We start from the raw sequence: 25,084 nt of genomic DNA on the forward strand, positions 1-25,084 counted from the left end.
AAGGCCGCACGTGTCCCCGTACCTCAGGGGTAGGCAACCTCGGCTCTTTTATGACTCATGGACTTCAACTCCCAGAATTCCTGAGTCAGCAGAGCTGACTCAGGAATTCTGGGAGTTGAAGTCCATGAGTCATAAAAGAGCCGAGGTTGCCTACCCCTGCCGTACCTCGTGAAGCGAGGGAGTCTCTGCTTCCTTCTCCCCTCCCCCCCAAGCTCTTGCGCGCGTGTCTCGGACGCCATGCTTCCATGGGACCTGCCAGGGTGGCAGCCTCCCTTCCTACTCATGGCAGAGTAACCGTCGCCTTGCTTTTTGGCATAGCTCCCCCCATATGATTGCGGGGAGACTCTGACTTGGGCAAGTCACATTCTTGTGTCATCCTGTGCGGAGGGAGGGTTTGCTTTGGAAACGACAGGGTGGCCTGGATGGGAGCTGCCTCTTGAGACGGATGATAGTCGTTGAAAACATACCTTGGGTAAAGCAGAGTTGAAATATTTTGAGAGGCCTGCAGATCTGTAATACGAAGCTGATATTTTTTTCTTTTAAAACGAGTTTTGGGATCGGCAGCCGATGGTCGAGGATTTAAAGGCATTTTCTAACCATTGAGAACGGTACTGGGGGGGGAGTGCTACACATTTTGCTAGTTGGTATCTTGGATTTATGAAAAAAATTAATCTATGTAAATTAAACATGGGTAATAACTTTTCGACTGCAAAAGTGATTTTTTTTTTCCTGTTTTGCAGGGTCGGTTTGCATGCTGCTCTGATTCTGAGGATAAATGCAAGAAATCAACTTTTATGACAAGATCTGCAACGATTTCTAGAAATAAGACTTTGCGGTGTATCTTCTCAGGAATAAACCTGGTATAGTTAAAGCAGTGCTTCAGAGCCCAGTTAGACAAGATTAACCTTCTTGCCCTTGATCTTTATTTTATTTTATTGCTTTTCCCAGTGTAATGGATTTCTCAAGGGAGCTGGCTTCATTTGTTCAGCAATCTGGCTGAATTTGTTCTCTGGCTATCTAGAGTACTCTCAAAAGGAGTCCTTGGTGCTTTCTTGATATTTCATTATCCAATTAGGCAACATCTTCAGGGTTAGAAAGACAGCAGTTTGCTCTCAGGCACAGAGCTAAGTTATTACTATTAAGTTATTGCAGAACCACCTTTCCCTAAGAACATCTACTCATACCAGGTCAGATAGGGCATGCACTCTCCTAGTCCCTTCACTTAAATTTTGCCATCTGATGGGAGCTAGGAAATTTGCCTTTTCTATGCCAACCCCTGCCTTGTGCTCCCTGATTTTTGGCAGGCCCCTACTCTCATAGCCTTGGAAAGCTTTTGATGGCCTGGCTTTTCACCCAAGTATAAGATAAGATACTATGATTTGGCTCATGGTTTTTTGATGTTTTAAATGTGTATTATGGTGTTTGTTTTTACTTTTGATGGGAGCTGCCCTGAGTTTATTATAAAATGGGCTGCTATATAAATATTACAAATAAATGACAACATTAATATTTTGGGCATCAATGAACTGAAATGAGGAACTGGACATTTTCAGCCATGATTACACAATCAGGACATAAAAAATGAAGCAGTGATCTTAGTCAAAAATATAGCTAAGTTGGTACTTGGGTTCAATGCAGACTAGTATCAGTTAGACTTCATGGAATGCCTGTTATTACTGTGCAGGTGGTCCTCAACTTATGACCACAATTGAGTCCAAGATTTATATTGCTAAGCAAGACATTTGTTGAGTTTTGCTCCATTTTGTGACCCTTTCTTGCCACCGTTAAGTGAATCATTGCAGAGTGTGAGACTGGTTTACCCATTAACTTTCTTGTCAGGTTGCAAAAGATGATTACATGATTCCAGGATACTGCAACCATTGTAAATGTGAGTCAGTTGCCAACTGTCTGAATTTTGATCACAGTGACGATCAATGGAAGGAAGTGTGAAAAATGGTCATTAAGTCACTTTTCAGCGATATTGTAACTTTGAACAGTCACTAAATGAACTGTTGTAAGCCGAGGACTACCTTTAATCAAATACCCCAACCACTGATGCACATTGAGTATATCCATTGGTAGACACTGAAGGAAGAATTTTATTTCAATAGCAGAGTAAAGTGAAAGAACAAAACCTAGCCAGAATGGTGATTAGCATGTACTTGTGACATAAATGCAATAAAAACGTATTTTGAGATTCTTTATGTTGTGTTCTCAATTCATTTTGGAGGTGCATGCTTCAGCATTTTGTCCTCTAGAAAAGATGTACTAATTTCCATAAATACAGAAAAACACATTGACTTTAGTTTTGTTAAAACTTGAGATTGTATACTCTCATGGACCTTATAATCTGGCCGTATATATTTCAAAGATTCTCAGTCATCTGGGTAGAGTTATCTGGAAGTTGAGTCATTTGGATTTCTTTTTTTATTTGAAATGCTTTGCTGCTTATCCAAGTAGTTGCAAGTTGGTTGGGGGATCCCTGTAATACCCTTCAGGGTGGTTCCATTTCTCATCTAATCTGAATAGGTTGGCTCGGAGAGTAGGCAAAGAGTTAAGAATTACTCCTAAATCCTTTCTTCTATGTGAGTTGTTAAGTGGGACTTCCCAGCTGAACCTGTAAAGTCTTGGTCTTTCTGGACAATACAGAAAATAAAGCCCAATTTTCCCATAGCTCATGTTATGAGAAGCTTGTGAAGGAAATAGATTTGGGTGTGTATAAATCAAGAGAAATAAATACTTTTGCTGAAGGTATTGTATGAGTGATGCCTCCCAGAGTCATCTTGTAGGAAAGATGGGCAGCATAAAAAAGACTAATGTTGAGGCAAAACTTTGCAAGTCTTAATGGATTAGAGAAGTCTGAAGTTGAAGTTTTCACAGTAGAAAGCAGAGGAAGTCTACTGATGGCATAAATAAATTGATAATGGCAAATGTCTTTAGATTGTTGCATTCTTTATCACAGTGTATTAATATGGAAGCCGCATTCTGCAGTATCTAGCCAACATTGGCTAATTGTTAAAAACTAGAAAAAGACAGGGAATCCAAAATAAATGCCAGAAGTATTTATTAAGGCCTTATTTAGTTTAGACAATATTAGACAAATTAATCATACTTAGACAAAATAATGATGAAAAGAATCCATGAACTACAAGGTTAAATATGCTTTCTAAAATTAATTTGTAGGTATGTTAAATATTTGATAACATTTAATTTGGGCATAACTTTGGTCATTACAAAAATGGGTCAAGTAATTTACAAAGTTTGTAAAAAGCTGAGGTAATAGAATGCCACTATTAACAAAACTTATGTATTGTTTATTATCTTACTGAGAAATAACTTTTGAAATAGTTGCTGAAAAATCTAGGGTGTTTATTCCAATACAGCAGAGCACAAGTTGGGGAAAACTAAGATTACAGTATAAAAGTAAAGTCTGCTATATGATAATAAAATCATTTTAGCTGATATTTAAAAATGAATTGTCATAAAACACATATATAAGGCTGCCTTTACCCACCTCATTAAAAACCACAATTTAATAAATAAACATTACACAATCTTGACATTTTACAAGATATTTTATTCAACTGTTTCATGTACAATGAAATCAGGGCAGGAAAGTTCTCTAAAGATAAAACGCAGTATAAAATCAATGAAAAATTCATTCTTTGAAACTAGTAGGGGATACGGTTCATTGTAGAAAATTTGTCACAATACAAAAAGATAAAAAATACTATATATGAGAACCATATATATAGAATGAGCTGATTTGTGCAGCTGTAATCAGTACTGTTTTGTCTTGGTAGAATTAATATTCAATCAAAATTACTTCAAGGATGAATGATTTTATATGAAAAAAAGTATTTCCCCAGTACAACAAGGGACATTCATAGTTTGGTTATGCTTCTTATCCAAGGTATAAAAAAGGAAACTTTGGTATAGACGCCTGGAGAATCTTTGACTCCACACCCATACCCCCAGGAAGTCACACCATATACGACCCAGATATTTCCTTGCCGTCCGCACATTAATGGTCCACCACTGTCTCCCTGACAACTGTCTACCTGTTTTTGTGCATGGAGACTACCAGCACACAGCATTCTCCCTGTGAATTTTGTGTGATACCGTTCTTCGCAAATTCTTTTAGGAATAAGGGGAATAGCAGCTTGTTGTAATGTTCTTGAGTAGGCTCTACCTGATGGGAAAATATTGAAATTAAAATGCTGAATAGCAAGCAAATGCTTATTCTTAAAACTTTGTTTTACCAAACAACTGAAATATTAGCAAAACAAATCAGGTCATTTAGTGAGGTCTTTTGTTTATATCAAGAACATAGTAATACACAATCCTGCAAAAACAAATCAATGTTTACTGAACAGTTAAAAATGGCTTGAAAGATGAAATTTTTCTGGTGTTCCTTATTTGCTACAGTAACAGAAATAAACTTTATAGGAAGCTGTACTTTTACAGTCTTCTTGTATTCAAACTTAGCATGCCTTTTTAATAGATACGGGTATCTTCACAGTTTAGGAAATATTTTCATCTGCAATTTGTTATCTAGGTTATGTCAATTCTGCTTCAGTTTGAGTTGGAATATTGCAATTCAGGGTGAGGTGTTGATTCAAGTTTCTGATTCAAGGTTCAATGGAAATGTTCCGTTTCAAGTATTAATTTGAAAAATGCATGGATTATCAAGAAGTTTCAAAATTCCTGATATTGTTTAACTTTGCAGCAAAATGCAAAGAAGCAGGAGTGGTAGAGGAAAATAGGTAATTTTAAGCTAGCCAAATTTTAGTTTGACCATACCAGAAATCATCAATTAATAACAGTAATTGGGACTGGAATTCCTATCACTACAATGTTATAAACTATGATGTCATGTGAACACATTGCTTAGCAACTCTTCTTTAACCAAATCTCAACTGGCCATTAGGTGCAGATTCGCTCCGATCCAAGCCACTCCAACTTTGTTCTTCCCAGCTCAGCCTCGCAAAGCAATGGATTGCCACCTCTGCAACTCACTCCACCCCCTTATCCCCCATCTACAATGATGGAAAAAATTATTTGATCCCCTGCTGATTTTGTACGTTTGCCTGCTGACAAATGATTAGTCTATAATTAAAATAAATATAATTATAGATTAGTCTATAATTAAAATAAATTAAAATAAACCTATAATTCGGTTTATTTTAACAGTGAGAGACAGTAACAACAAAAAAATCCAGAAAAACGCATGTCAAAAAAGTTATAGATTTGCATTTTAATGAGTGAAATAAGTATTTGACACCTTCGCAAAACATGACTTAGTACTTGGTGGCAAAACCCTTGTTGGCAATCACAGAGGTCAGACATTTTTTCTAGTTGGCCACCGGGTTTGCACTCAGGAGAGATTTTGTCCCACTCCTCTTTGCAGATCCTCTCCAAGTCATTACGGTTTCGAGGCTGACGTTTGGCAGCTCGAACCTTCAGCTCTCTCCACAGATTTTCTATGGGATTAAGGTCTGGAGAATGGCTAGGCCACTCCAGGACCTTAATGTGCTTCTTCTTGAGCCACTCCTTTGTTGCCTTGGCCATGTGTTTTGAGTCATTGTCATGCTGGAATACCCATCCACGACCCATTTTCAATGCCCTGGCTGAAGGAAGGAAGTTCTCACCCAAGATTTGGTGGTTCATGGCCCCATCCATTGTCCCTTTGATGCGTGAAGTTGTCCTGTCCCCTTAACAGAAAAACACCCCCAAAGCATATTTCCACCTCCATGTTTGAAGGTGGGGATGGTGTTCTTGGGGTTATAGGCAACATTCCTCCAAACATGTTGAATTGATGTCAAAGAGCTCGATTTGGTCTCATGACCACAACACTTTCACCCAGTTCTCTGAATCATTCAGATGTTCATTGGCAAGCGTCAGGTGGGCCTGTACATGTGCTTTCTTGAGCAGGGGGACCTTGTGGGTGCTGCAGGATTTCAGTCCTTCACGGCGTAGTGTGTTATCAATTATTTTTTGGGCGACTATGGTCCCAGCTGCCTTGAGATCATTGATAAGATCCTCCCATGTAGTTCTGGGCTGATTCCTCACCGTTCTCATGATCATTGAAACTCCACGAGGTGAGATTTTGCATGGAGCCCCAGACTGAGGGAGATTGAGAGTTATTTTGTGTTTCTTCCATTTGCGAATAATCACACTAACTGTTGTCACCTTCTCACGAAGCTGCTTGGTGATAGTCTTGTAGCCTCTTCTAGCCTTGTGTAGCTCTACAATCTTGTCCCTGACATCGTTGGATAGCTCTTTAGTCTTGGCCATGGTGGAGAGTTTGGAATCTGATTGATTGATTGCTTCTGTGGACAGGTGTTTTTTATACAGGTAACAAGCTGAGATTAGGAGCATTCCCTTTAAGAGAGTGCTCCTAATCTCAGTTTGTTACCTGTATAAAAGACACCTGGGAGCCAGAAATCTTGCTGATTGATAGGGGATCAAATACTTATTTTATTCATTAAAATGCCAATCAATTTATAACTTTTTTGATATGCATTTTTCTGGATTTTTTTGCTGTTATTCTGTCTTTCACTGTTAAAATAAACCTAACATTACAATTATAGACTGATCGTTTCTTTGTCAGTGGGTAAACATACAAAATCAGCAGGGGATCAAATAATTTTCCCCCTCACTGTATATCTGCCCTTTAGTCAGCCCTGCACTACACTGGCCCTGCTATCCCCCACTTTCACAAGACTTTCAAATTGGACAAGGGGCCGATGTGGCCATGGGAAGAAGGCCTGGTTAGCAGCTGATTTGCAAAGCGCAAGATTAAGCGTGCCTCATCAGCTCAGGAGGAAGAAGATGGTGGTCAGTTGGGGATGGAAGGGACTGCAGAAGTGGCCAAAAGAGCAAAATTGAAGGTGACAATAGGCAGGTGGAGGGAGTTAGTGCTCCTGTAATAGTAAACACAGGAAGGCTGCTAAGAACCTGAATTTTGACCCTGAGGGTGCTGCAACAGCAGTAACCTCAGGAACCCGGTGTAACTATCATTTAATCAGCACTGCCATAATTTCAAACAGTTGCTGAACAAATGATCGTTAAGCAAGGACAACCTGAAATAAATGTTTAGCTATTCTATACAATTATTTCATAGAGCAACGATGAAGAAATGGCAGCAGAACAGTTTCAAAGTAGTTTAGCAACACACCCATGAAGACTTTAGCTGAAGCAATTCAGAAGTATTGTCTTCCATTTTACATTTTTGAAAACTATATTTCTTATGCTGCCTTGCTACCTAGGATTGCTAGATGTTTTAAGATTCCAGGAGGACTAGTACAAAGTTTGATTTTCTACTGGGAAGGATCTCATAGTTGGCTTTAGCCGGCTAGGATAGATAGGGCACACTGATGAAAATTTGATTCAGCAGAACAACCACTCTCCTGCCCTTGCTCCTTCAAATCACTTTTTTTCCAGGGCACCAGAAGTGTTATATAATTATTGTACTTAATATATCACCTAGTGCAATAACCAATTAAACATTAAAAAAAAAACACAATCTTACCTGTATCACCCCATCCAGTGATGTAACAATCAGAAGCTTTCTGTGGCCTCTCCCGCCTGAATGGCAAACAGGCAGGTAAAACATGAGCGCTAAAGCGAGTACACTGTTCTTGAGGCCCTTGCAGCCTCACTAATGCGATGTCATAGTCACTGTTATCAGGCCTATATTCTGGGTGTTGCACAATTTCTTCTACTCCAATTTCTTCTTCATACTCCTCAGGTACCAATGTGTGGTAGTCTCCAACACGCACCACATAGTTTCGAGTATTGTTGCCATACCTAAAAGAAAGGGGAATAATTGATGTAAGATTCTGCTTTTATTATTTAATGAAAAAACATTGGAAATTGAGCGAGCGAGAATTAAATTTCCAGTTCAGTAATAATTCAGGAACTCAGTAAAATACAATGGTGCTTAAATGTTGTTAAATCTTTTTAAATTTTCAATATTTTGGTAAAAATATGGCCTAAAATGTGTTATGTTCTCCATACAAGTTCCAAATATAAAGACAACTCAGTTCAACGAATGAATCAAAATATGATACTTGTCCATTTACTCACTGAGGAAAATAATCTAAGGTTACATATTGTAGTCTATCTGTGATAGACTAGGACAGTTCATCACTGAATACAAGCAGGAATTAATTTCCTTTTCTGATTTCTGATTCCTTTTAGCTTTATTGCCACTCATTTGTGGATTTTTGCCCTAATTTTTGGAAAGCTTTTCATTATTTGTTCTGATCAGGTCCAAATTAAATTTGATATTAAAAGCCTTTCATAATCTATTACAGTGTTGGCGAACCTATGGCACGCGTGCCAGAGGTGGCACTTGGAGCCCTCTCTGTGGGCACGTGCCGTCGCCCCAGCCCCGCCTCCTCCCGCAACCCCCTCACCAGCAGCCTGCCCGGAGGAGCTCCCCAGGTGCGGCCCACGCGGAGCAGCACAGCCAAGCACATGGCAGCCATGCAGCAGGAGCAAGACTCCACCCTCGCACCTCATCACGTGCAGATGATGCTGCAGGATGTGGGCGGAGGGTGTGGCCGCCATGGCGCTGCAAGGCTGCCTGGGCGATCTGTGGTGAGTGGCCCTGTGGAGGGGCAGGGCGGTTTTTGGGCACTCGGGCTCTAAGAGGTTCGCCATCACTGATCTATTACATTTCTTCTGTGTTATTTGGTAACTAAAATGGATATAAAACTAAAATATATTCTGCCAAATATTAGCATGTTGAAATTGTTTCATCCTGACCATTCTGCATTATGATATAGATATAGTAATCATACTATATAGATAGAATTAGCATGTTGAATGTTAGCACCTTGAAAAGGGGGATATGGCTGTAGCAGTAAAGGGGAAAAAAGCACACATAAATATATTATTTCTCTCTGAGTTTTTGGGATAAAGGTGACAATAAGAATCATTTCAATAACTTACATTTAAAAAAACTTCCTTGTATAGTATGAATATATGTAATCCATATTAAATCATATCTTTTTAATTATGTTGAAATATCCTACTAATCAGATCCTCAGGCTAGTGAAGATTATGAAGGTCATGAATTTAACCAAAAGAACAATGTCAGTGTCATAAATTGACTGTTTACAGCTGTTTTATAGAACTGTGTTTTTTTTTCATAATATTTGTTCTACATTTCTTCATAAAGAATGAAATCTTCCCATAAAATGATTAGGGCTAGAGCATCAGATGGAAAGAATCTCAAAACTATTTGTGCTAGACAATTACTCAATACATTTGATAACAGTTATTTCTTTAACGCTTGCTACATCTAGAAAGTATCGGGTTCACTTATCTTTTGCTAGCAATTATTAGATTCAACCGATTAAATGGAAACATAATTCTGCAAGGTATCATCAATGGCTTGACTGTATATGTTCAGTTTTTGGAAACTTAAATGTACATTTGGTAATAAAAGCTATTGCAGCACTATACAGCATATTGTCCTTCAGGTTTAGGAACAAATAACATAGCTTGGAAAAGATTGGGTGTTTTTCTTCTTTTTTTCTGCTTGTTTGCAGATTGATCCTATACACTGAGTTACAAATTTCTACATCATATGTTTGTTCATTCCAGACTGAGTACATGTTTTCCTCTAAAAGTTACCCATCTGTTAATTCTGGGAGTTGTATTCCCAAGACATCTGGAGAGTGCCTAATTGGGGAAAGCTGACTTATGTCTATTGATTTGCTTTCAATTTCCATTCATTTTTCATTTACAGTATTTAAACATCCAAGCTTTTCAGAATGACATTAATGAAGGCATTTCACATTACAGAAGCAAAAGCAATTTAAAATATATATGAAATACTAATGTTGTGTTTTAAAAATGCAGCATTGTTTCTTTGAGCATAGTTTCAGAGCAATGTCAGAATCGTCCATATATTTTATTATCTTTGTCTTTCTGCATTAAGTTTCTGCACTATTATGCTAACATACTCCTCTGTAAATTTTGCAACAATACCTCTTAAAACAATGTGCTGCAGTAAGCACCCAGCAACTGCTGATAAGAGTGGCACCACATAGAAGTCTTCCATCTCCATGGGATGATTTAATGCGCAAAGCTACTTGCCAGGGCCAACCACCCCTAGACACAGATATATATAATTAGTATGAAAGTTCCAAAGTTAAAAATAAAAATATGTTTATGTATTTGTGTGAGTGCAAAAAGTAGTGTCGTAAGGCATCACCAAACAGGAGATATAATCCTGTCCAACCACTTTATTCTGAATTTATCCGAGGATAGTTAAGATATTCAGCCAGCCTCTTTCTACACATCCATACATTTTTTTTTAAAAAAAAGCATTTTAGCAAGTTAGTTTTGCAACATGCTCATTTTGGGATTTAGATCTACAGAAATAATGAGTGACAGATACTGAGGCATATGTGAAAACTCTTGCTAATTTAACAAATAAATAAAATTACTATTTTTAATATATGACACATTCATTTAATTTGAGAATGATTAACATAGGAAAGTGTACAGCTATACTGGTTGTTTTCATCATCATTAATATAATACGTAAGAATAGACATTGATAAGCACAGCTGTCATCATATTCAAGATAAACCTTGTTAATTTTAGCTTCTCCATGCCCCACCTTTTTTTTTAATCAAAGGTGTACTTCTGAAGGAGTTGCATTTTTAAAGATCAAAAACACTAATGAAATTCTGCTCACAAAACAAAGACTTTTCAAATCTGTTTGCCTCTGCAATTCTTCCATTGCACCTAATATTCTACCAAAAATTGGGGACTCTGCAGTTATGTGTTAGAGAAATTGCAACCCAACATACCATTTCAAAATTAAATTAGGACACTGCATACGTGACTGTCTTCCAAATCTCATTTTTAGTAATTATTGGAGATGCCTAGTAATTTTAATTGTTTAGCTAGCAATTGTATGGTCTGAGTCCACAGACTCAGATTTTCACATGTAAGCCAGGTGCATCTTCTATTAATGAATTAGATTCTTCTTTTATATTTGATTGGTCTTGTATCACCAAATTGGTATCAACACATCACACAGATTTTCTCTAGGATCATCTGTCCCTAGCCTGATCCTGTCTTCCACATTTGGAAGAGAATGCCTTCCACGAAGTGCAGATCAACTCATTTTCTACACTTTGTGGAAGGCATTCCCTTCCAAATGTGGAAGACAGGTGACATTCTCCCATGGGATGTAGAAACAGAGCTCAGATCCTGATATTTGAACTCCTTTTCTGCACTCCATAGAAGGCATTCCCTTCTACACACAGAGAAGAGATGACATCCTTTCACAAGGTACAGAAACAGAGCTCATCCTGGTTATTTGAACTCCATTTCTGCACCTGTCAAAGGCATTTCCTTCCACGTGCTGAAGAGATGACACCCTTTTGCAGGGTGCAGAAATGGAGTTCAGATCCTGAAGATCTGAACCCCATTCCTGCACTCCATGGAAAGCATTTCCTTTCACATGTGGAAAGATGACTTCCTTAATGGGCAGCTCTTTCATCCAGCCCTAGAGATGAGAGGGAGCTGAAATCCTAGCAGAAAGCAAGGAAGCAGTGTGATAACGTAAGCAGCTTGGAGTGATTGCTGAAGGAATCCCGGCATAGGTCACACATGAGTGTGTCTTCCTCAGGGTCAGAAAATCCTTGGATTTTGGCAAGGAGGATTTTCAGCTCCTGAGCATGGGGTCTCCCCGGGCACCCCATGCTACTTACCTGGGACTTTGTCTGCTTAATGATCTGCATAATTGCTTAACAACCACAAGTGGGAGTGCTGGGATTGAGGTTGTTGAGTGAAGCAGTTATGTAATATTTTGCTTAATGACTATTTCACTCAATGAGTGAGATTCCGGACAATTGTGGTTATAAAATGAAGAGTCTCTGTAATTTACTGCTTGCTATTGGTTATCTTTTTCTTCTCTTTCCTTCCACATTTCACAGTACTATAGACTTCTTAAGAAATCCAGATCTTCTCATATTACTTATACAGTCCTCGGGTTACAACAGCAATCGGGACTAGAATTGCTATCGCTAAGCAATACAGTAATAAATCATGACATCACATGACCACAGCAATAAGAATTCAGATCCTAATTGCTGTCGTAAGCTGAGGACTATCTGTATAAGTAATATGTAATATGGGAAGACCTAGGTCTTTTAAGAAGTGCTCCAAGATATGTGGGTCTTTAACCGGGCAACAATGAGGTGCCATGGGAACCTGCCATAGGCAGGCCTGGTGCAATCTGTGTGCAAGCGAAAGAAGGCCAGGTGCTGCACAAGTGTAGGAGAGCCAAGGTAAGGGAAGCATGGCTTTGTGATTTTAAATTGGTGTCTGTAACTTACCTTAAGGAGTTTTTCCCACCAATAATCCGTTTTTGGCGACGATGCAATATTCTTAAACCACATACAGAAGAAAGAGAATCTAAAATAGGGTTCAAAGCAGAGAAGTTAAATTTTCCAATCAGTAAATACAGAGAATACTCCAAATGACAAGCAAAATGATCAAACAATTTTTCTCCTAAAAACAACCCAAATACTCCCCGATATTTCTTTACAATTTATAGATAAGAGAATTATTGAACTTTATATTCATTTCACCTTTACTACTGGATGCTTTCTTGATAAGATAGTCACAGATGACACCAGCATCTTCACTGTGACGACAATTATGTTTGCCAATATCCTGTTTAATGCAATCAGCAAGGGATCTTTCATTTCCTGTACACTTCACATTATCCACATGAATGGGACCTTTTCCTTCCCCAAAATATGCCATAGTCCTTGCTCGTGATAAACCTCTGGGGGAAAAAAATATCAATTGGGCAACTATTAAAATAAATCATAATGGCAAGGACAACAAGAACAAGATATGGAATTCTTAGTTCATGTGAATCAATAATTTTCCTCTGCCATCTCTAGTAGGACTGTCCATTAGATGGAGAAAGGTTTGTTACAGTATTATTTTTCAAAGTATTATTTTATTTAGCATATTAATAATTTTCAAAGGCTATATATATATTTCTATAAAGAATTTTTATTACCAGATTAATATTAGAACATAATGATATAATGATTTCTTTTGTTATTCGGATGATAAAACAAAGTTTTACTTAATAGTTATTTTTTAATAATTTTGTTGTTAATAACTTCAGTTTTTAAAAAAAGTCAAGACTATCAAAATTAGTGGCAATTTTCACTGAGCCATTTTCATTCATCAGAATGGATGAAATATATACTAATCCAAACAAAACTTCAGAATTTGTCATTTGACAAAATCAGGGTTAAACATGACAGATATAATAATTAACAAATATATCTTATATATGCTTCCATCTCAAGACTCAGTTTGAACTGCACACCTCATGGCTGTAATATTTACCAATTTAGGGATTTTTTAAAAAAAACTCTGATCTTATGAACTCTTTATGGTAGCATCTTACATGACAAAGAGTTCAGAAAATATTCAAAGTCCATACGTTGTTTTTGTTGGCCTTCATAAAGGTATTATCCTATTCTGAATTTTCATCAGTTTTAAATCCTTGCTGCTAAGTATGTTACCCAGTCCAATATGCCCATGCACAAGAGTACAATATGTTTTTCTAGAGCAGTATCACAATATGACAAGCAACAGCAAAAAGAGGGATTTGCGAAACTTGCTTCTTTTGCTTTCCCATTCATGCTACCCATATTAGAGTTTTTGTTCAAGAAAAGGATACATGTCTAATTAATATTCTGTAATCATTTTATCTTGCAAGGAATAATAATAGTTTTTGTTATCTGTAGATCTGAAAAAATAGTCATCACTTTACTTGCTATAAATAAGAACTAGGCTATAAATAATCTGATAACATGGTATCATTCATTAATGGGTCATTTGATCAAATATAATAGTTGTGTTAGATTATATCTCAAATCTGCAGAAATTTATTTATTTATTCAATAATATCAGCTCCAGTAATACTATTTGTAAATGAAGGATATGTGGCATAATTGGAAATATAACACAGCCTGCTTTATCACTAGTTTCTCAGTTACTATTATGACATAATACTACCATATATACTTCTATCTTTTATAAACTAAAAGCATCTCAAGAGACAGGTTGGTTTGTACAATGTATAAAGCATTTTAACTGAAGATTTTTCAGAGAAACTTTTTATGCATATAGTTGCAGCAAGCAAAGTACATTATTAAAATAAAAAGGAATTAATCACCCCATAGCTTTAGCTCTTCTATTGTACAATCCCCTGCCTTAGTCCCAGTGAAGGAAATGATGCCACAATAAAACTAATTACTATCTTAAGTATTAAAATGTTAACATTTTAGGCACTAAAATGTTTTATAATTCAAATATTTTTACTAATATAGATCTTTTATGTAATTTAGTCAATTATGTTTACTTAAGGCTGATTTTATAAAAGCAATAAAGAAAACAGAGTTCATTAAAATTCCAGTAGTCCAGTGCTTAGAACTAAACTGCCCACAAGTGTTGATCTGTATGATCTGCATTTATAGACTAAGACAATACACAGGAGATCTCTTCTTGTTTGGAAAATTCTCCCGTTACTCTTAACCTTATACTGATTGCAGATATTCAAAGGATTGTAAACAACTTTTTGTATACAACTATATAATTCCCCTACAGCTGTTCACATTTTTTAAATTTTGTATATAAAATAGACTTTTAAAAGATGATGATGAAATGCAGGCAGTAATGTAAGAGTTTGTATGTGTGTATGTGTGTTAAAGTAACTAAATATTTTTTTTATTATCCATTAAAAGCTTCAATTATTCAATTTTCTAAAGGGAAGTTATTCATTCTGAACAAGCATTGCTTATACTTAGGTATTATAATCAAAACAGATTCACAGGTCCACTTTCCTTTCACTCACTGCTTAGATATTTTTCAATAAGCAACAAAAAAAATGATACAAAAGTCCTTAATTTTTAAAGATAATTTTCTTGAACTTCCACCTGGTTTCCCATGTTGCTTAGTTAATACGCCACAGAAATCTCTTATTTGGCCATATGCCTCAATTTCCTATTCCCCATAAATTCCTATTTTTACTATTAAGACAATATTAAAATGACAAAGCAGTAAAATGAAAACACAGCATTTATCTTAGTATATGAAATTATCAATATGTTAAGCTATTAATCTGGCACAAAGAATAGATTATACTCTGATTTCTGAAAACTGATCTCTTACTTGTAGCCTAGTTGTCGACATACCACAGCTGCATCCTTATCAGACCATCCATCATCACAAATTGTGCCCCACTGGCCATTAATATAGATCTCCACTCGGCCCTCTTTCTTATTCTCACCATCCATCAATCTGATAGGAGGCCCTGGGAATAGATTAATAACTATTGACATAGACGCACAGTAGAAACAGTCTCAAAACATTCAAGGAAAGTTGTTATCTAGAAATAAACATTCCAATTTATATAGCCATATGGGAAAAATATGTTCTCTGAATCTATAACAAAAACCTTGAAATCTGACAAACGAATTAACATTTATTTTTTTAAAAAATATCAATTTTATATTTGCTTGCAAATATAAGGTTGCAAACTAGAGTGCACAAATAAAACATTTTAAATGTAAAGGCTTGGGAAACCCAAACAAAAATAATAATAATATATGATCAGCAATTACATACATAAAATTTATTTTTCAGATAACACATATCAAAATGTCAGGCAAATATGTGCATGTTGTAATCATTTACACTAACCAGAACACATTCATATCTATGATTTGGTAAAGTTGTTTTATTTTGCATTTTGCCTGTCAGCTAAGTGGCCTGAACATTCACTCATAAAGGTTTTCAACATTCAATGGGAAATAAAAATAAAAACAAAATTGGTTCCATTATATTTTATCTTTCAGAAAGTTATTATTTCTTTACTATTCTTTCAGAGAATATTAAAAGTCAAAAGTTATCAACATTACACAAGGGGTTATTAAACATAATTAATGCCTTATATTGTTGAAAAAAAATCATCAGGGTCCAGTCCAAGCCGGGAATAAATAAAATGGAGACTGCTTAGGAAAGAATGTTCAGTTTATTTAGTTGCCAGAAACTTCAATGACAGCAGCATGTTTCTGGGGTGGCTGACAAATTGAAGCTTGGAGTGGGTGGGTTTTTATACCTTTTTGGGGTTTTGTGTTTGGAGTTGTTCCTGTTTGAGGTTGCTCCTGTTCCTGTGTCATGTACTTTGATCTGAGCTTTTGGTATTCTAATGGTGGTGGGTTAATCCTATTATGTCCTAACGGTCATGTTCTGCTTCACTGGGGCTGTGGCTGAGGGCATTCTGCTTATGAATAGATGGCCTAGTCCAGTGGTGGTGAACCTATGGCACGTGTGCCAGAGGTGGCACTCGGAGCCCTTTCTGTGGGCGCTCACTCCATTGCCCCAGCCCCGCCTCCCCCCACAGCCCCCTCCTCACCAGCAGCCCCCCTGGAGGAGAGTCTCCCCCAGGCACGGCCCGCATGAAGCAGTGCAGCCAAGGACATAGCAGCCGGGCAGCAGGGACAAGACTCTGCCCTTGCGCCCCATCGCGTGCAGATGATGCTGTGGGGTGCAGGCGGAGGGCGTGGCTGCCATGGCACTGCAAGGCCACCTGGCGATCTGCTGCAGTGGGCCGTGGAGGTGATGAGTGGCCCTGCAGCTGCGCAGGGCAGAGGTGGAGCACGGGTGGGCTGGGGGCGGGGTGTTTTTTGGGCACTCGGTCTCTAAAAGGTTCGCCATCACTGGCCTAGTCTTTCTGAATAGGATTATCAAATCTGCATTTCTACAGAGCTGGCCTGCTCAGTTTCTGCCTGGGGAAACCTGGGCAGAAAAGCCTTTTAAGATTTTTTTCCCCCTCCATTATTCCTTTGGGGGAATATAATGTTCTGCTTTTTTTTTAATATCCCCCCCAAATATTTCCTTCTCTAGGAGGGGGATGCTGACTTCCTACAATATTATACTATACTTTTCCTCCAAAATCTAGCAGTAAAGTATTATAGGAAAGTCTTCCATTACTATGATTTTATTATATTTAGAAAATTAAAAAATCAACTTTTTAAACTGAGCATTAACAAACAAAAACAACCAAGAATTTTCTATTTACTGAGATTCCAAGGATATACAGTTCTTCCCTTTTAATGTTTTCTTTTTCTCTGAAACCTGTTAACGTATATTTTATAAGACAATTGTATACACGTCTACTAAAAATAAAATAAAGTGAATATTCTCTGATAAATACATAGAGCAGAGACTGTCAATACATTTCAGAAGCTGCTGGATTTCAGCTCTCCTGACCATTATTCCTAATTTTGATCACGATCCTGCTGGCTGAGTTGATATTTGGACTCCAATAATCTTTGAATGTCCAAGCATCTCAGTCCTGGAATACTAAAATTTCTAGGCTGACTGCTCATGATACTCTTACACTGCTCAGACAACATTTATGCATGCCAACACATGGTGCCATGAAGTGAATGTGGTCTCAGTTATGGTTATACGTAACTGTTTTTAATGTAAAAATATACTTGCAATCATAACACATTAAAAGTAACCACGTTAATCAGCTCTCATAAGTAAGCAATTGTTTACCTAATTCATAAATATTAAGCTAGAGCAAAACTGATCAGCCTTTATGAAAGAGTGAAGTAGTGGGTGAATATTCTCAAATTAATTCTGGAAATCTTTATGCTCTTATAAATGTTTTATTTATTTTTACCCAACTGAATTCTGTTTAATGGAGCTACTATTTTTAGAAAATCTGATTCAGAAAAAGAAGAAACAATGTGGCAATATATTTGTCAAGGTTTAATTCATTGGAAACATTTATAATAGAAATCAAATTAAATGATCCTCTGATTTCTGCAACTTTTATTAATTTATTTGCACATCAATAAAAGGCTCGCTTTAGGAAAATCATGCTGTATAATGTAAATACTTATATACAACACAGGGCATAAAATATAGAAAAGTTCATGTTTAGTGAACTGACTTTTACTACTTGGAATATTGTTTGAGAACTATAAAAGTAGTATAAGTCTCAGTACTGAAAAAGGATTTTTACCATGTGGAGCTATTTAACCAAAAGATAACATACCATTTTGATTTCCAGACAGATTCAGTTTTATGTATTATGAGCACTGCAACACAAATCCATGTGTTTATGTAAACTGGCACCAAGATGTGAATTCCTGTATTCTGAGTTTAAATTTTCCATTCCTGGAAATATACTTTGTCTCCCCTACATAGACATGCTATTGGATAATAACACATTTGGGATATTAGAAAGTATAAAAAGAAAGCAGTGAAGAGATTCAGGAGCAGACAAAGAAACACGGCTATGGAAATAATTTTGAAGCTTTAATTCAGGTTTTTAATTTTATAGTAGACTTAATTCTTTAACAATATGCTTGAAGATATAGCTGTGGGATTAAGAAATATTCAACAGATGTTTTGTTAGGGTAAGAGATGCTCACACTAAGTTACCCTAACTGTTTGTGTACATTTTTAAACTTTAGTCTTTTGCTACATTTAAGACCTTCAGGCTAGTTAGAATAAACTAGAAAGCCTTCTCTATATTTTTAATACCTCCTAATGCATGGACAACATATATTCTTTTATGGCTGGAAGAGAGAAGGGAGGGAGGGACAGACGGAGGGAGGGGGAGAGAGTTAGATAAGGACTCTCTTATTTAACTGGAAAATCCAGTATTGGAAATGGAGATCTCTGCTTGCTAATCATTTGTTTCCCCAGCTGGTGTTCTCCAAATGCAATAGGACAAGAAACTCCATGATGAATGAGAATTCCAAGGGCAATAGTTTCAACACAATTGGAAGATATCTGATTTTCAGACTAATTTTTCAGTCTCTCCTCCCAAACATCCTTAAATCTTTTGGAACCAGACGTCCATGTAAAAAAAGAGTTCCTTTCTTGTGAGATGGGCAGTTCTGCATATATGATGAATAAACAAATAAAACAAAAGGCAGTTTACCTAACAAGGCTTTGTGGCTGTCATTATCTCGATAGCAATTTATACTAATATCTTCCTGGTGGCTGCAATCATGCTGTCCCCATTCCCCCTTAGAACATTGTAGAATGTTAAACTCTTTTCCAGAGCAGGTAATGTCATCCAGCCAGATAGGTCCTGTATTTTCTTCTAAGTAGCGTTCTGAAACCATTTTCCCATTCCTGTTTACATAGACATTAGCACTTACACAGTTATAATACATACTATAAATATATTCCATGATCAGTCTTGATTTCATTGAAATCTATTGAATATTTTTTTTTCACTTTTAAATTAGGCTTGTTAGTAGAATCCATGGCTATATTTATTAAGGCTCAGAATCAATATATTATTCTAACACCATATTTCACCATTGATATCTGCTATAAATGCAATGCTACTGGTTGCTTAACTACTTCTTTAAACTGTGTTCATAAATGTAATACATTAAATTAACCACATATATATATTTTCTCCTCATTCCTTTCTTCTGCACTGTGAATTTTCTCTGTAGGGTTTAATAAGGCATAAGCATTAAATCAGTGACCTTAGCTAGCCAGAAGTCAAATTGCTAACAACAATCTATTGAATAAACTGCAGTTGGCTGGGATGTACATCATGCAAAGCCATAAATCAGGATTTTCAAATGAAAATAGCTGGGATTGCACACTATGCTTTTAAGCCAAAATGAAATAAATCAAATTATGTTTTAGAGCAATGTATGAATACTGTGAGAGAGTGAATGAGAGTTCAACATTTTGGAATATATCTAGTATGAAGTCTGGATTGTAGGAATTTTGTTTTCAGGTCCAATTCAAGGTGCTGGTATTACCTTTAAAAACTTACATAGTATAGGACCAGATTATTTGAAGTTATTTGTCTCTTTTTGATTCAATCTGCCTATCCCACCAGATCCAATAGAATGGGCTTGTTACGGCTTCCAAGCTTCATTTGGCAATGGGCCCTTTCTGCTATGGTGCCCACATTGTGGAATCTTTTCCCCTCATCACTCTGGAGCTTTTGAAGGTCATCAAGACCTGGTTATGCCAGCAAGTCTCAGGACCCAAGAGATGGGTGAATTATTGAGGTAGTTCCTTTATTGTTAATATTCCTCTGCCTATTCTTTCTTAGTTTTGTCTTTATTGATTTTTAATGGTTTTAGATGACTGTTTTATATTTCTATTGTTTTACTGGATTGCTGTATGCCACCCAGAGTCACTTTCTATGAAATGGATTGCTACATAAAGTTGATTAATAATTACATAAAAATAAAATGATCTTACAAAAGTCCAGGTTGCTTGCCCAAAGCATAGCAATCCTCAGCTCTGTATTTCCTCAATTATGGTCCCAATTTCTGTGTTAATATTAGAATCCAAATATTATCATGACAAGTTGTTCACTTATTACAATTTGTAATACAGAAAAGACAAGCTGTACAATTTGTAATACAGAAAAGACAAGTTCATGCTGCAAAAATAAGTAAATAAAGATAACAATTCTTGCCCTTTTTTCCAACCAGAGTTAGCATTTTTTTATTAATTTTCGCTCTTTTTTGTTGTAGTTTTCCAAGGTCACAGTATTAAACAATTAGATTTTGATCAGAAAGCAAAGAAGCAAAGCAGTGCAATTCACTGAAGTATTATCAGCATTGCTCTGCATAATCATTAGTAGCTTCACATAAATGGAGCTTACTTAAAGCCCAGTTGTCGACAAACCACCTGCGTATTCCATTCAGTCCATCCATCGTCACAGACTGTGCCCCATTGTCCATTATAAAGCACCTCCAGCCGTCCCTCATTGCTTTTTCCAGCAACTAGTCGAATTGCACCATCTGTGGCATTCAAAATAAGAATGTATTTTAGTATGTAACTATTGCAGAAAAGAAAGTGCACTGCAAAATAGAACAGTTATAGGCTAGATAATAACTTTTCACATCATTTAAATGGAAAACAGAAGGTTAGAGGAACACCCTGATATTGAATTTCCTGCTATAAATATTTTAATAAAATTAGAATGCATTGGTTTGGTTTTGTGTCTACCCAGGCATTTCTGCATAATTATTATTATATAAATATAAAAGATGTAATTCCTCATCCCAGATGCTCATAATTTACAGGACAAAATTGTGCAGACAAAAGTAAAAGAGAGGATATCTTTAACTTGTGCTTTTCTGTGCTCTGTTAAATCCCACACAAACAAATGTCCTTTCACTTCCTACTCTACACTGCTTAAGGACTGTAATTGGGTTAAATAAGACACAAAACGATCAGGGAAAACCAGAATATTTTTACAGTAAATGACAGGAACTTCTTCAGAGTTCACAGAACCAGAGCTACTCCATTACTAAGTTATTTAAATTTTCAAATCATGGAGAACTTTTAGGAAAGCCAATCGTCCTTTAAAAAAAATCAGCAGGTGCTTGAAAATGTTTAGGTTAAATACAGGATATGCTAAAGAGAAGATAAACAGAAGTTGCAGAGATGTTCACAGATGTTGATACTGAACTTCCATTCGTCCTCCCTGCAATTATGTTACATTAGGAGGCATGGCAAGTTTTTCCCTCATCAGACAGAGGCATTTCCTTTCATGCTTGTTTTTAAATGTGGCCAATACATTCTGGAAGTCAGAATGAGGCTTTTGGTCTGCATCCAGAAATGTTACCTTCTCTATTGTTGAAAGAGGTCAAAAAATATTCAACCACTTTGTGTCAATTAATCTTAACTCATGCAGTGATTCTGGTTCAGAAAAGTGATTCCTTTGTTGCATACCTGCCAGAGGAGTGCATGAAACCGCTGCATCCTCTTTATGGCCACAGTTGTGTTCTTGCCAGGAACTCTTTAGGCACTGTTCTATAGACAACTCATTTCCTGTACAGCGTACTTCATCCAGTAGCACAGGACCCGAGCCCTCTCCAAAATAAGCCTGGCTCCATGCCTTGGCAACTCCACTGTCCAGACATAATAAACAGAAGAAAACTGATGGCAAGAGAAGTACTCTGCAATTTAATTGTGTAAATGATCTGCACTACATGTGCAAGTACTACCATTCAAAATAATATTAAGGCTATACAATGTACAATCCTTAAACTAGAAAACCTGTTATTTTTTTATTTAAATGTACATATTAAAACAGCTTAAGACAGAGAAATATAAATTCAAATACAATTTGTTTTTAAAATGCAATAAACTGAAAACAAGAGATATGCAAAAAAGAGAGAAAATATAAACGTAAGTAGAGAAGGCAGGGTAAGTAAAATTTGAAGCAAGAGCCCATTTTGTATCCAAAACCCAGACAGTTACAGCATACACAGCTGAAAAATCCAGGCTTACATTTAAAGTGATTTATGCATCCTGGTTTATTTTCAACACATTTTCCCAAGATAAATCTCGGTGTCCTTCATGACTAATAAAAGATTTTTATTTTTATTTTTTAAAAATGTTTGTTTACAGCAGACTGAAACTATAACTGAATTATAATCAGGATGGCTGCCAGTTATGAGGAAGCAGAACCAGTGAAACAGAAATAAATTATGGACTAGGGCAGGGGAAGGCAACCTTGACTCTTTTATGACTCGTGGACTTCAATTCCCAGAATTCCTGAGCCAGCATTGCTGGCTCAGGAATTCTGGGAATTGAAGTCCACGAGTCATAAAAGAGCCAAGGTTGCCTACCCCTGCACTAGGGTGAGAAAGGAATGTTTTTCCTATGATAGTTACCTATACATAATATTAAAAAATCTCTTGATAATTGACCAAGAAAAATGATAAAAGCACAGGCTACTGTTTTAGGACATGATTTCTTTAAGATATCAATCAAACACAAGAGTCTGTTTCTTTAACAGAAAATTATTATCTTTTTTGTCACCCAAGATATCATCAGGAATAAATAGCCCTTCTCAGCAAAGAGATAAATTGGCATTCAGACACACATATCAGGGACATATCCCAGTAGGGAACACTGGACATTCAACTGCGAGTTGCCAAGGTACATACTTACTGGTCACTCAGGCAGTCAACTATGTTTTCATGCTACGTTTCACCCTAGAATCATCTTCCCACGAACCTTAACCCCCCTGCCCCTATGCTCAGCAATTCATTCAACTGATTAAAATTTCAATTTAGTAGAAAAAAAAGTGAGCTTGAAGAAGTAAAGAAGGTGGGCTGGATTTGGTTTGCAGAAGGTGATTCTTCATGCTTGTTCTGTTTCACATTCTGTTCTGTGCAAATCCCCACATGCAATACAAGTCTCCAGCCAATTCCTATGGCCATCTACCTGGTTTTAAATCTAATCATGGAAAATAGAATTACTGGTACCAGTTAAACTTGTTGGAATTGTAAATGGTTCTATGAATATGTTTAATAGCTGTTATGGTTGGGGAGAATGACAAGTAAAAAGTAAAATATAATCCTTTCCTTTTTGTTGGTTACAATTGTTCTCCTAAGCTCTTATTTATAATAGCAGGAAACTTCCATTGATACCATTGTTATTTTTTCAAAAGCAATCCAGTGAGTCTGGATTGCTTCAAGACTAAGGACTGCAAAAATGAGACACCCACTAAATGGCAGCAAAAAGGCACAAAAACACTCATTCTTTGTTGCTGTCTACTGGAGGTTTGGATTTCTGTCACTCCACTCTATTCATCACTGAAGTTACTAAGGGAAGGGATTAAATTCTTTTCCATACATACTCAGATTCACAAAAGCATAGGCACACATTAAATGATTATATATCAAATGCAAATCCATGTTTAATGCTACATCCATTTTTTGCCCTAGCTATGTTCTTTGAACTAGTTACCAAGAAGCTTTCTTCGGGGTTTGGAAGAGATTATTATATATGACTGACAATATTTAAGACTAGAAGCGTCTCTCCATTCATCCTTTTCATTTCTAATTTATACACTTTTCTAAAATATATTTCAGAACATTAATATTCACATCACTGAATTTTTAAGCAAGCACAATTAATAATAAACACAACATTTTAAAAAAATGTTCCTAATCTCTTGATAATCCTTTTATTCATTGCTCAGTAAGTAAAAGAGGAACAGACAAAAAATGCCAAGAAAATAAATTGGTTTGCAAAAGACTGTATTACACTGCAAAGAATTATGTGAAAAGATCTCTTATAGCTATATTTAGGCTTACAGTACTGAGACTGCATTTCAAATGCCTGGAGGTTAGGAATTCAAATAAAAGAAGACTTTATTTGAAGTCTTGAATAGAGACTTCATGTTCTCTGTTTGTGAATCCTGGAAAGCATATTGCATAGTAATACCAAAGACAATCTATGACAAGTAGGAAGGTTATTGCAAAGAAATTTCACTGTACAATCTGCAGCTGGATTAACTGAGAAGGTCCACATACCGTAGCTAAGTATCTCTTTCTCATGTCATCCCATGCCCAGCTACTATATCTTTTATCTCTCCTTTTTTGGTCAATTTCAGTTGAAAATGAGTTTGAAAATGAATCTATTTGCCAAAGCATCCTTCTATGCATTTTTACACTACAGCTTTGCATATTTTTTATAAAAAAATTACTAATGTTATGTGCTCCTGGCTACTTTCCTTTGTGACCAGAGGCAAGCTCGCCTGACCAATAACCAGCCAAGACACATTGAAGGCCTTTTGTTTCGTTTATTGCAATAAGCGGGGAGAGAAGCTATCAAAGCTTGATTCTCTCCAAAGTTTCAATCCAAAATATTCTCTCCTTTATACAACCCTGTCCCGGCCGCCATATTCCTCCTCTTTCCCCATTGGCTGAGGTACTATGAGGTTACATTCTTTCTGACCATCTCCTACCTATTCTCCAGCACTGGAGATGTAGGATCCACCCATGGGTTGAGACTGTATTCCTGCCCAATCAGATCAAGTCAGCCAAAGTTGTCACGCCCTGTCCCTGGACCTATGCCCAGTCTTGACTTGATCTTGCCCATGGACAGGACGTACAACTCTGGCTCCTTGGCACAGTCTAGACTTGGGTGAATTTTCCATCTCCTTCCTGTTACCCTTTCATAATTAGAATCCCTTATCTAAATT

At 36.6% G+C, this 25,084-nt stretch overlaps 1 protein-coding gene and 1 non-coding gene across 2 annotated transcripts in view; one reads left to right on the forward strand and one right to left on the reverse strand.

Moving 5' to 3' along the window:
• The first annotated feature begins 233 nt into the window (after positions 1 to 233).
• On the forward strand, positions 234 to 367 carry LOC114923080. The gene has a single exon (XR_003810563.1). It is a non-coding gene; the product is annotated as a small nucleolar RNA SNORA24 (small nucleolar RNA).
• Positions 368 to 3,364: 2,997 nt separating this feature from the next.
• Positions 3,365 to 25,084, reverse strand: part of PRSS12 (serine protease 12) — a 48,926-nt gene continuing 27,206 nt past the window's right edge. The window contains exons 5-13 of the mRNA XM_015823287.1: positions 21,817 to 21,995; positions 20,741 to 20,879; positions 19,034 to 19,230; positions 15,238 to 15,379; positions 12,627 to 12,826; positions 12,372 to 12,450; positions 10,006 to 10,128; positions 7,535 to 7,812; positions 3,365 to 4,192 (exon numbers count right to left, since the gene is read on the reverse strand). Of these exons, the coding sequence (XP_015678773.1) occupies positions 3,885 to 4,192; positions 7,535 to 7,812; positions 10,006 to 10,128; positions 12,372 to 12,450; positions 12,627 to 12,826; positions 15,238 to 15,379; positions 19,034 to 19,230; positions 20,741 to 20,879; positions 21,817 to 21,995 (1,645 nt within the window). The 3' untranslated portion in view covers positions 3,365 to 3,884. The remainder of the gene's footprint in view (positions 4,193 to 7,534; positions 7,813 to 10,005; positions 10,129 to 12,371; positions 12,451 to 12,626; positions 12,827 to 15,237; positions 15,380 to 19,033; positions 19,231 to 20,740; positions 20,880 to 21,816; positions 21,996 to 25,084) is intronic.

The sequence above is a fragment of the Protobothrops mucrosquamatus genome, unplaced genomic scaffold, assembly GCF_001527695.2.
Source record: "Protobothrops mucrosquamatus isolate PMUCROS unplaced genomic scaffold, P.Mucros_1.0 scaffold1825, whole genome shotgun sequence".
Lineage (NCBI taxonomy): Eukaryota > Metazoa > Chordata > Lepidosauria > Squamata > Viperidae > Protobothrops > Protobothrops mucrosquamatus.